Source organism: Anomaloglossus baeobatrachus, chromosome 3, assembly GCF_048569485.1.
Source record: "Anomaloglossus baeobatrachus isolate aAnoBae1 chromosome 3, aAnoBae1.hap1, whole genome shotgun sequence".
NCBI classification, from domain to species: domain Eukaryota; kingdom Metazoa; phylum Chordata; class Amphibia; order Anura; family Aromobatidae; genus Anomaloglossus; species Anomaloglossus baeobatrachus.
In genome coordinates this window covers 417,074,521-417,087,027 of record NC_134355.1, presented here as the reverse complement: position 1 = coordinate 417,087,027, position 12,507 = coordinate 417,074,521, and the positions used below count along the sequence as shown (strand labels likewise).

At 43.1% G+C, this 12,507-nt stretch overlaps 1 protein-coding gene across 2 annotated transcripts in view; it reads right to left on the bottom strand.

Annotated features, from left to right (window-relative positions):
• Positions 1 to 12,507, bottom strand: part of CSMD1 (CUB and Sushi multiple domains 1) — a 2,926,925-nt gene that overhangs the window by 532,319 nt on the left and 2,382,099 nt on the right. For both annotated transcript variants that reach the window (XM_075340315.1, XM_075340314.1), the window contains exon 33: positions 6,603 to 6,698. In XM_075340315.1, coding sequence (XP_075196430.1) covers positions 6,603 to 6,698 — 96 coding nt within the window. The remainder of the gene's footprint in view (positions 1 to 6,602; positions 6,699 to 12,507) is intronic.

Below are 12,507 nucleotides of genomic sequence, written 5' to 3'. Positions count from 1 at the left end.
ATGGAAGTGTCCATTCGAAAAATTATGTTTATTTAATAGAAAATGTTTTGAAACATTATTTTCAATTCATTTTGACTAAACATTTTAATGTTTAATACCGTTAAAGTGTGCCATGGGTCACACTTACTAATCAGCATAGCAGGGGAGTTGGGCTTCACATCCCATTTGTCAGGAAACTGCTTCATGCCTCAGGTTATGTGCCATTCTAATCAGCATAGCAGGGATAGTGGGCATTACATTATGTCTGCCAGGAGAACAACCAAGATCTTTGCTATGTACCTTTTTCAAATTTTTACAAGGCCTTTCACAGAGCGATTATACCATTATACCATTTTTATGTTGGTTTCCTTCAGGGGCTCTGGTTTCCTCCCGCAGTGCAAAGTCATACTGATAGAGAACTGGGGTTGTGAGTTCCAATGGGGACAGTGATGATAACTTCTGAGACAATTTGAATATTTCCCAGAGGGGCATTGCAGCTATAAGTCCTCTTACTGGCAGCCAGACTGGCTTGCAAAGTCTCCTTAAGGAGAATAGTGTTCCCTCTTGGTCCCCACATAGCTCCTCATGAGCCAGATCAGACACCCTATACTTTGCACTGACGAGGGGCAAGCACCCCGAAACACCGTGTCTGCAAATTGGGATTCTGATCTGGCATAAATCCTAAGTCATATGCAAAGGATTGTTAAAAATCCACTTTTGACTTTTATGGGCACTTTGCACACTACGACATCGCAGGTGCGATGTCAGAGGGATCATGTCGAAAGTGACGCACTTTTGGCGTCGCACTCGACATCGTAGTGTGTAAATCCTAGATGATACGATTAATGAGCGCAAAATCGTTGTAATCGTATCATCGGTGTAGTGTCTGGGAATTCCATAATTACGCGACTGCTACAGGTACGATGTTGTTCCTCGTTCCTGTGGCAGCACACATCACTGTGTGTGAAGCCGCAGGAGCGAGGAACATCTCCTACCTGCGTCCTGCAGCTCACGCCGGCTATGCGGAAGGACAGAGGTGGGCGGGATGTTTACGTCCCGCTCATCTCCGCCCCTCCGCTTCTATTGGCCGCCTGCCGTGTGATGTTGCTATGATGCCGCACGACCCGCCCCCTTAATAAGGAGGCGGGTCGCCGGCCATATCGACGTCACAAGGCAGGTGAGTCCATGTGAAGCTGCCGTAGCGATAATGTTTGCTACGGCTGCTATCACAAGATATCGCTGCTGCAACGGGGGCGGGGAGTATCGTGCTCGGCATCGCAAGCATCAGCTTGCGATGTCGTAGTGTGCAAATTGCCGCTTAGGATCGCCACTTCCAATAGGTGGCACTGCGCTAGAGTTTGTCTCCTTTCCTGGAGAGACAATTTGAAATATTATGTGGCATTAATAGCACTATATAAGTGTGTAAAATAAATAAAAATGATAAATAATCTGACTGAAGTTGGCCTCCCCCTCAGCCTAATAATAGCAGCCTGCACCTGCATAGAATTGTTGCATCCATTACATGTGACAATCCTGGCAGTTTACCTGGCTCATTCCAATTGCCCTGGTGAATAAAAATCAGGGTAATAAGATGTTAAAAACAGCTCACAACTACCTCTAAGCCCTAGATTAGTAATGGGAGGTGTCTATGAGACCCACATTGCTAATTTGTACAAGAAAAGAAATAAAACACAAACACTGAAAAAGTGAAATAAAATACAAAAAAAATCCAGTACAGGGATCATCAATTCTAATGGAGGCTGTTATTTTTAGCCAGGGGGTTAGAATAACCATGGGCCCTCCCTAGCCTAAAAATACCAGCCCCCAGCAGTCAGCTTTATCATGGCTGGGTATCAAAATTAGAGGGGGAATTACAAGCCATTTTTTAAAATTATTTATTTAAATAATTGAAAAAGCTGCATGTGGTTTCTTTTTTTTATACACAGCCACGATAAGCACACAGCTGGGGGCTGCAGCCTTTACCCATATGCTTTATCTGTGCTTAGTATCATTATATGCAAGGACCCTACACCAACTTTTTTTCATTTATTTAGTCAGACACGCTGTCACAGAGGCTGGGGGCCCTTTTGACTGCAACCAATCAGAGATGCGGGGACTGACAATGGGAAGAGAAAGCAGTGCATATGGATGAGCAATAACGAGTGGCCCTTGAAGCACTTACAAATGTGAGAATATCAGGGCACAGTAGAATACAATTGGTTCATGCTCAGAGAACAGCTTGAGCAGAGTGTCATTAGAACATTTCATCCAATGCTCTCTCATTGTTGGCTGCCCTGACTAATGCACCTCTGTGATGCCAGTTTTTCTTGTGATTTTACATGGCACTGCGGGTAAGCCAACTGGGTTATAAGGCTGCTATCTCTGAAATGCTGCAGCTTATAGCATAGCTTTCTTTAATAACAGAGACACTTTGATTTCATGCTGAAACAGCTGGCATTGGTTTTTTTAAGACACGTTTTTATTTTTCTCCTGATGTATTCAGTGAAATTGATTGAGCCAAATTAATCAAAATAGAGGTATTCTTCAAATTTTCTGACTTTTTAAAAAGTCTCAATTGTTGAACGACGCAAAAAAAATCTGGAATCATTAAACTCTGACCACAAAGTGGAAAATAAAAAAAAGCAGTGAGCACATGAATAAATGTAAATTAATTTAAAAAGGCGCAAATAAAATAATGAAATGGGTGTAAAAAAAATGTGCAAAACACAAAACTTGACAAAAGACAGGCAAACGTCAATGATGAGTTGGGGGTCTAAAGCTTGCTTTACACGGGATGACCAATCATGCGATTTCACCATCGATCGTACCCGCCCCCGTCGTTTGTGCATCACGGGCAATTGATTGCCCGTGGCGCACAAAGTCGTAAACCCCCCGTCACACGTACTTACCTCCCGTGTGACGTCGCTGAGGGTGGCGAACATCCACTTCCTGAAGTGGGAGGGATTTTCAGCGTCACAGCGACGTCACACGGCTGCCGGCCAATAGAGGCGGAGGGCCGGAGATGAGTGGGATATAAACATCCCGCCACCTCCTTCCTTCCGCATAGCCGGTGGGTGCTGCGGGACAGAGGTAAGCTGCTGTTCATCGTTCCCGGGGTTCAAACGGAGCGGCGTGTGCTATCCCGGGAACGATGAGCAACTGGCGCCATTTCAATAAATGAGATTATGAAACCGAGTGACGAGTACACAACTCACGATTTGTGAGCGATATTGTGTCGCTCGGAGGTGTCACACAGCCCGACCTCTCAAGCGATGCCGGATGTGCGTCACAAAAACCGTGACCCCGATGATCTATCGCACGACAGATCGTCTTGTGTAAAGCACCCTTTAATGTGTAATAGACGGTATTCAAAGGCTAGAACTTACACATAGCTGGGACCAGACATTGTAGCAAATAAAGACTAATTTAAAAATGTAGTTTGGCATGTAATTAGTAAAATATAGAAAGTATTCAGGAGTTAATAAATTTGATGAACATTCAAGTAATGTCAACTTTTTAGGAATTTACTGAACAATTGAATAACTTCCAGTGTCATTTTTGTGAATCACCAAAAAAGCCCCCCCTTGTTTTACACATTGCAGAATTTTGCAACTGCCAGTGATTCCTCATTTGAACTGAGGCCCAACTGGGTGGTTCTCTCCACAATGTCTTGCAACTGACATGTTGCATGGTATATTCCAACCAATCAAGAGGGAATATAATAACATGTTTAAAAGCATTGTCAGGGAATACCGCAGCCATTTTCTGGTGAATAAGGATAGTGACATGATGTCAAAGATTACTTGATAGCAATAGAAATAGGAAGAGAAAATCATTGAACAGTGAATAACATTACAGTTCTTGCATGATAACACAGGAATGAATAGCAGTTACCATCCATTTATGCATAACCATATATGTTGAGGTCAGTTTAATGTTACTATGGTGCTTTTTGTGGCCCCTTTCACAAGCCTATGCATAATACATAAGTGAAAAAATGGTCTTGATTTCATCAGTGTTCTGAAACGGTATGACATCCATGTGTTATCCATTTGTCCATTTGTAAAATCAGTATGCCATCTTTTTTTTTTCCAGTATGGAAACAGAAAGAATTAAATAACAATGCTTCTCTAATATTGGTGAGCAGTTGTATCTGTATGCAGATCAATCGGGATGTCTTCTGTTCTATTTTGATGTTGCTAAATCACACACAAAAAATACAGTTTTGATGCCGTTGCGGTACAGTTTTTTGCCTGGAGATGGAGATTTGGTGCAGAAATATCAGCCCCAGATTTCTGTGACTTTCTGCCAGGAGATGTAGATTTGGTTGTGAAGTTCATACACTAAATTTCTGCACTAAATCTCTTTCCTAGCCAAAAAAATGCATCAATACCGCATCGCGTTTATATTCGGGGTTTTTTTACGTAAGTTGCAGATTCGTGCTAGGATTTGTTGTATAAATTCCAGCACCAAATCTGCATTTTTTGGCAAAAAAATGCAGTTTTTTTTCCATGAGATGCAGGTTTCATTGAACTCAGAGTTCACTTGTGGTGAGGTCACTTAGTCAATGAATTCACCTGAGGTGACTTTACCTGAGGTAACAAATGGAGGACCGTGGAAACCTCCGTCTGTGACCACAGGTAAACAGTGATGTTACCACTCACAGCTGAGGCTCAGTTGGTGTCTGCCTGAAGCTGCAGTAGGTGGTCACATTTTCTAATGTGCCCATGCACTGCAACTTCAGTATAAAACAGAGTTGGGATTGTTCTGGGACTTCGTATGGATTATGATTGATCTCTAATGGTGTATTTGGGGTTAATAATAGGTGAAAAAGGGTGTGGGTATTTTACTTCAAATAAAAGATTTTTTCCAGTGTTTGTGTTTTATTTCTTTTTACTTCCAAGATTAGTAATTGGGGGACTAAAAGACCCCTCCCATTACTAATCCAGGGCTTGATGGCAACTGACAAATTCCAGCATCATTTTCCCCATATATTATCCTGATTGCCACTGCACCAGGGCAATCGGGATGAGCCAGGTAAAGCTCTGGCATTGTCACATGTAATGGCTGCTACAATTCTGAGTAGCTGCAGGCTAATATTTTTAGGCTGGGGGCCAATAACCATGGCTCCTTCCATCCTGATAATACCAGTCCCCAACCTGTCTGCTTTACCATGGCTGGATATGAAAACTGGGGGGGATCAATGTCTTTTTTTACACTCTATTTTGATATCCAGCCATAGTAAAGCTCACAAGTGGGTGCTGCAGCCTGCAGCTGTGGTTTACTTACACTTCCTATCAAAATATGGTGGGAACCTACATCATTTTTTAATCATTAATTTATTTTTACACTACTATACAGAAAACTGATTGCAACTGATCACAGATGCAAACACAGCATAGGGAGCATGTATAGCAGTCTGCAACCAAGCACAGACACTTGCACAGATGGTGGGCAAGGGAAGCAGTGAATATTGATTAACCTTAATTAGCAGGCCCGGAAGAGAGTCTGATTGCAGTGTGATCCTCCGGGAAACACCATGAAACTGAGTATATATAATTATCCTGCTGTTACTTCCAATTAATTTCCATTTGCAGCCTCTTAGCGCTTACTACGGCCACTTTAAAGCCTTGAACGTCTCATCCACATTGACTTGCATGGGGTTCATTGTTCGAGGTCAAGTTCTCTCGCTGAACCTAATTTTTTTTTCATGCATATCTACAGGTTTACTCACCAATATTCTGGGATTTACTAAAAAATGTGATTTACTGCAGATGGTTAACCCCACAACGTGAGCATTCAGCCTATGTCTGTGGATGTCTACTTAGCATCATTCAGAGACATCTGGGAGAGCTTTTAAAATAAGTTCACACAATTGCCACTAACTAGTTGACAATAGGCATTGCAAAACTCTTTACTGTGCTAGGCAGTAGACCATATATTATGAGTGACAACTAAAAAAATTGTTTAAAAGAACTGAGAGTCCTCAGTGGTTGATACCTTTTAAAAGTATCAACCACTGAGGACTCTCAGTTCTTTTAAACAATTTTTTTATCTCTACTGGCTAACACGGTACAAAGATATATTTTACGAGTGACAACTAGGGATGTAAAACTTCCTAGGATTTTTTTGTGCTGTGTTGTGACCTGTTTTCTGTTTATAAGGAAATAAAGCTATCTGCAGCTAGTCTTGAATGAAAATCTACTCTTGGAGCTAAAATTATTCATGTGTTAACCATCAAACCCAGAAGATATGCACTCAATAATATCACAGTAAAAGAGAGGTGGTAAGTCACTTATTTATCTCTTCTGGGACATCTGTGGAGGCCTCAGGACTGTAACCAATATTACCGTCTGAGAAATTTGATTTAAGTTGAATATCAGAAGATAATATTGTAGAATGACCCTTTAATGCTCAAGAAAGCCAAAAAGGAAAGATAAATCACCAGGGAAAAGAGATGAAACCATCTTGCAGAATGTGATAGTTATTTTTCAGTTTTAAAGGTATAACAAAAACATTTGCTTTCCTGAAAGCCTTTGTCAATTGTACTAATACAGCTTCAGAAACTTTAAACTGTTCAAAATTAAAATGTTCGAAATGTTACAAGAGAAGTTTTCACTTACCTTGGTAAACAAAATGAAATCCCCTGGCAGGTTCACCATTCGTTGTGCTAAACCTGAGAAGGATGTGATTAGAAGCAGCTAATGGCATTGTCTCTCCTGAAAAAGAGTGAATTATTATATTAAAATATTGATTTTGAATCATGTGCATACATTTGACTTACAAATAATAAAAATAAAATTTATGCAAATTTTTTGTCAAACTCACAAATTGTTTTCAACAATACTGTACTGAATTTTTTGAATATTTTATGAATATCCCTTTCAATAAAGGTTTAACTGAAGAAAAACATGGTTTAATCTGTATTATTCATTTCACATATGCTGTACGTGGATATTTAAAGCCATAATGATGCTTCGCCACCTTTTTTAAAAAATATTATAGATGTTTATCATATATTTTTTATATATATATATATATATACATATATATATATATATATATATATATATATATATATATATATATATATATATACAAGGAATATAGGAGTAACAATATTTTGCACTTTTGACTTTTACACTGCATAACTTACCATCCACTACAGCTTTGAGAGAGAGGCTGCCTTCATTTTATAGACAATAATCTATCTCATTCATAACTTTGACTTGCAACTATTTAGTGTATGAGAAGTTCTACAGATTCTTGTCAGGTCACTGCATTGCTACTATTTTGCTTCTAAAAATCTACATTTTTATTATTAGTATTTTTTAACTCTACTTTTGCCTTTTAACACTGACTGAATCTTGGTGGGCATTGCTCTCCATCAGATTCAAGCATGTCTTGACAGAAATCTGATTACAGGTCTTTTCTACACATTCCCAGTGTTGACGTATACTAGTCAAGTCACTTGGGTATGTATACAGCTTTTTCTTCAATGCTACCCACACATGTTCTATTAGGCTAAGGAGTAATGACTGTGGGGGCCATTCCAGCACCTCTACTTCATTGTCATTGAACCATTTATTAGCCAATTTTGAAGCATGCTTTGGGTCATAGTCCTGCTTGAACTGAAACACTATATCGTCTTTTTCATTCCCACAATATTCGAGAGTGTGAAGTAACTTGTCTTGTAGGATACTTACATATAGCCCAGCATTGAGATCACCATCGATCCTGGGCAAATATGCAGTATCTTTGTCTGTGAAACAACTCCAAATCATCTGGCTTCCTCCACCGAACGTGACAGGCCTTCAATTTCTCAATTAGTTTGCTCCTTTTTTCTCTTGTTTCTTCCAGACCATTTTGAACCTATCAGAGCTTGGTCTATTGACTTTTCTTTCATCACTTCAAATCACCGGTTTCCAATACTCTACTGTTCACTTTTAGTTATTTTTTTCAAACTCGAGCCATTGCTTCTTATGATGAAATTGAAATCAAGATTTCTTTCACTTTTTTTGGTCTACCATTCTAGACTTGTGTGACATCGCCCAGTGCTTCCATGTAGGTGCAGGTATGTAATGTCAGTATTATAAAGCGTACCAGCCACCTCCACTGCCATGTTTATTGCGTCAGAATGAATAGACCTTAAGATGAGCCAACTTGTTGACTTTGATATTTTGCCTGGACGTCCACCTCTTTTCTTTTGAATTGACCAACTTGATTTTATATTCTTCCAACTATCATGGCACTCTCATGATATTGTTTGGCAATTTCCTTGGCTGAGAGTAGAGATGAGCGAACCGGTCGCGGTTCGGCTCGAGTTCGGTTCGCCGAACGGAGGTCTCGTTCGAGTTCGGTTCGGCGAACGATCGACGACCCAATCGAACCGCATAGGAAACAATGGCAGGCAATCACAAACACATAAAAACACCTAGAAAACACCCTCAAAGGTGTCCAAAAGGTGACAAACAACTCACAACACCACACAAACACATGGGAAAGTGACAAGGACATATACTCATGCGAAAGCAAAATAGCAGTACAAGGAAAAGAGAAGGAGACACAGATATAGGCATGGCACGCCCTTCTAAAATCATGTAAAACACCGCAAGGTGACTCCAAGCGGAGTCTACCTTTTTTCCAAAAATTGGGCCCCACACACACCCACCCCTTCAGTGGCAGCACTTGTGCCCCAGTTGTACACTTCACAGCTAGATTTGCATCAAGCACATTCAAAAATACGCCATACTTAACCACCCCCAGGATGATACCGGGGTAGGTAGCAAAGTCTTCCCTGATCCCAGCTCTGTGCATCTTGGATCATTTTTAAAAACAATGTAAGCAGAATTACTCCAAGCGGAGTCTCCCTTTTTTCCAAAAATTGGGCCACACACACACCCACCCCTTCAGTGGCAGCTCTTGTGCCCCAGTTGTGCACTTCACAGCTAGATTTGCATCAAGCACATTCAAAAATACGCCATACTTAACCGTCCCCAGGATGACACAAGGGTAGGTAGCAAAGTCTTTCCTGATCCCAGCTCTGTGCATCTTGGATCATTTTTAAACACAATGTAAGCAAGGGTTACTCCAAGCAGAGTCTCCCTTTTTTCCAAAAATTGGGCCACACACACACCCACCCGTTCAGTGGCAGCACTTGTGCCCCAGTTGTACACTTCACAGCTAGATTTGCATCAAGCACATTCAAAAATAAGCCATACTTAACCGTCTCCAGGATGACACCGGAGTAGGTAGCACAGTCTTTCCTGATCCCAGCTCTGTGCATCTTGGATCATTTTTAAAAACAATGTAAGCAAGGGTTACTCCAAGCAGAGTCTCCCTTTTTTCCAAAAATTGGGCCCCACACACACCCACCCCTTCAGTGGCAGCACTTGTGCCCCAGTTGTACACTTCACAGCTAGATTTGCATCAAGCACATTCAAAAATACGCCATACTTAACCGTCCCCAGGATGACACCGGGGTAGGTAGCAAAGTCTTTCCTGATCCCAGCTCTGTGCATCTTGGATCATTTTTAAAAACAATGTAAGCAAGGGTTACTCCAAGCGGAGTCTCCCTTTATTCCAAAAATTGGGCCCCACACACACCCACTCCTTCAGTGGCAGCACTTGTGCCCCAGTTGTATACTTCACAGCTAGATTTGCATCAAGCACATTCAAAAATACGCCATACTTAACCGTCCCCAGGATGACACCGGGGTAGGTAGCAAAGTCTTTCCTGATCCCAGCGCTGTGCATCTTGGATCATTTTTAAAAACACAGCAAGGGTTACTCCAAGAAGAGTCTCCCTTTTTTCCAAAAATTGGGCCACACAGACACCCCATCAGTGGTAGCACTTGTGCCCTAGTTGTACACTTCACAGCTAGATTTGCATCAAGCACATTCAAAATACACAAGCATTTACTGTCCCCAGGATGACACAGGGGTAGTAAATTTCTTGCGGATCCATGACTTGTTCATTTTGATGAACGTTAGTCTGTCCACATTGTCACTGGACAGACGCGTGCGCTTATCTGTCAGCACACACCCAGCAGCACTGAAGACACATTCAGAGACAACGCTGGCAGCTGGACACGACAAAATCTCCAAGGCGTAAGTGGAAAGCTCTGGCCATTTTTCAAGATTTGAAGCCCAAAATGAGCAAGGCTCCATTTGCAAAGTAATGGCATCGATGTTCATTTGGAGATACTCCTGTATCATCCTCTCCAGCCGTTGACTATGTGTCAGACTTGTTGTCTCTGGTGGCCTTGCAAAGGAGGGTCTAAAAAAATTATGAAAAGATTCAATAAAATTGCTGTTACCAGCACCAGATGCGGTGCTACTGGTACGGGTAGACTGTTGAAGATGACAAGACCGTCCCATGTTTGTCAAGTTACAACTGGGAGATTCACTCCCTGCACCTGTACGGTTGTTTGGTGGAAAAGCCGAGCTATGATCGAGTAACAGCTTCTGCTGATACTCCTGCATACGTGCGTCCCTTTCTATGGCTGGAATTATGTCACAAAAGTTGGACTTGTACCGGGGATCTAATAGTGTGACAAGCCAGTAGTCATCATCACTTCTAATTTTGACAATACGAGGGTCATATTGGAGGTAGTGCAGCAAGAAGGCGTTCATGTGTCTTGCGCAGCCATGCAGACCAAGTCCACGCTGTGTTTGTGGCATAGAGGTGCTAACCGTTCTTTCTTCCTCTGACATCTCCCCCCAACCTCTTTCAACTGAAATTTGACCAAGGTCTCCCTGATCCGCTGAGTCTTCCATGTCCATGGACAGTTCATCCTCCAAATCTTCATGTTCTCCTGCACCTTCCTCAACATTTCGCCTGCTACCATGCGCCCTTGTTGATCCCTGTCCCCCATGGTCCCATGCCTGCTGCGTTGGTGATGATGAACGTCTGGACCTTAGTGATGTTGTTGTGTCTTGCGCATATGAATCCTCCTGTAGTTCCTCCCCTTCCTGTTGTCCCACCCCCTGACTCCGAATAGTGTTTAGCGTGTGCTCCAGCATGTAAATGACTGGAATTGTCATGCTGATAATGGCATTGTCAGCGCTAAACATATTCGTCGCCATGTTGAAACTGTGCAGATGGGTGCATAGGTCCTTGATCTGAGACCACTCCATCAGGGTGATCTGCCCCACCTCTGCATCTCGTTGGCCCAGGCTATACGTCATGACGTATTGCACCAGGGCTCTGCGGTGCTGCCACAGTCGCTGTAACATGTGGAGAGTCGAATTCCAGCGTGTCGTCACATCGCATTTCAGGCGATGAACCGGCAGGCCGAAAGACGTCTGCAGCGATGCAAGTGTGCAAGGTGCAGCTGCGGCGCTTGAATGGCGGAAGTGAGCAGACAGTTTTCATGTCCTGTTCAGAAGGCCATCTAGGCCGGGATAGTGTGTTAAAAATTGCTGGACAACAAGGTTCAACACGTGAGCCATACAAGGCACGTGTGTCACCTTGCCCAGGCGAAGGGCCGCACCCAAGTTTGCAGCATTGTTGCACACGGCCTTACCAGGCTGCAGGTTGAGTGAAGACAACCATTTATTAAACTCAGTCTCCAGAGCTGCCCACAACTCAGCCGCTGTGTGACTCCTATTTCCAAGACATGTCAAGCTAAAGACCGCCTGATGCTGTTGCGCTCTGCTGCCAGCATAGTAATGAGGGGTGCGTGATTCCTTCTGTGCAGTGAGAACGCTGGTGGCCTGACCAGGCAGGCTTGGGGTGGAGGTGGAGGAGGCAGAAGCAGTGGCGGAACTTGGACAGACAGAGGATTGACACACAAGTCGTGGGGACGGCAAGACTTGTGCAGCAGACCCTTCACCATCTATCACCATAGTTACCCAGTGCCCAGTCAGCGACATGTAACGTCCCTGTCCATGCTTACTGGTCCAAGTATCGGTGGTGAAATGCACCCGTTCACACACAGAGTTTCTCAAGGAAGCGGTGATGTTGTGTGCGACATACTGGTGTAGCACGGGCACACCTTTCTTAGAGAAGTAGTGGCGACTGGGCATCTGGTACTGGGGCACAGCGACAGACATAAGGTCTCTAAAATCCTGTGTGTCCACCAGGCGGAAAGGCAGCATTTCAGTAGCCAAGAGCTTACAGAGGGATAAAGGCAACCTCTTAGCTTTGTCATGGGTCGCAGGAAATGGCCTTTTATTTGTCCACATCTGAGGGACAGAGATCTGGCTGCTGTGTGTAGACGGTGTTGAGTAGGGTGTCCCTGGAAAAATGCAGGTTTGTGAGGAAAGTGCAGGCGTAGACATGATGTTGCCTTCATCCAACGTTGGTGCTATCGATGTCTGAGAGAGCTGTACACACGCACTTGTTTCCCCTTCCAAACTAACTGACGACCTACCAAGCAAACTGCCTGTTGCGGTTACAGTGGTGGAAGTTGTGCGTGGAAAACCAGGTGTGACAGCTGTCCCCACAGTCCTAGAAGATGAAGAGCGCACGGATGCACTGGAAGGGGCAGGCGGTGGATGGTTCGCTCCGCTTGGCCGCATTGC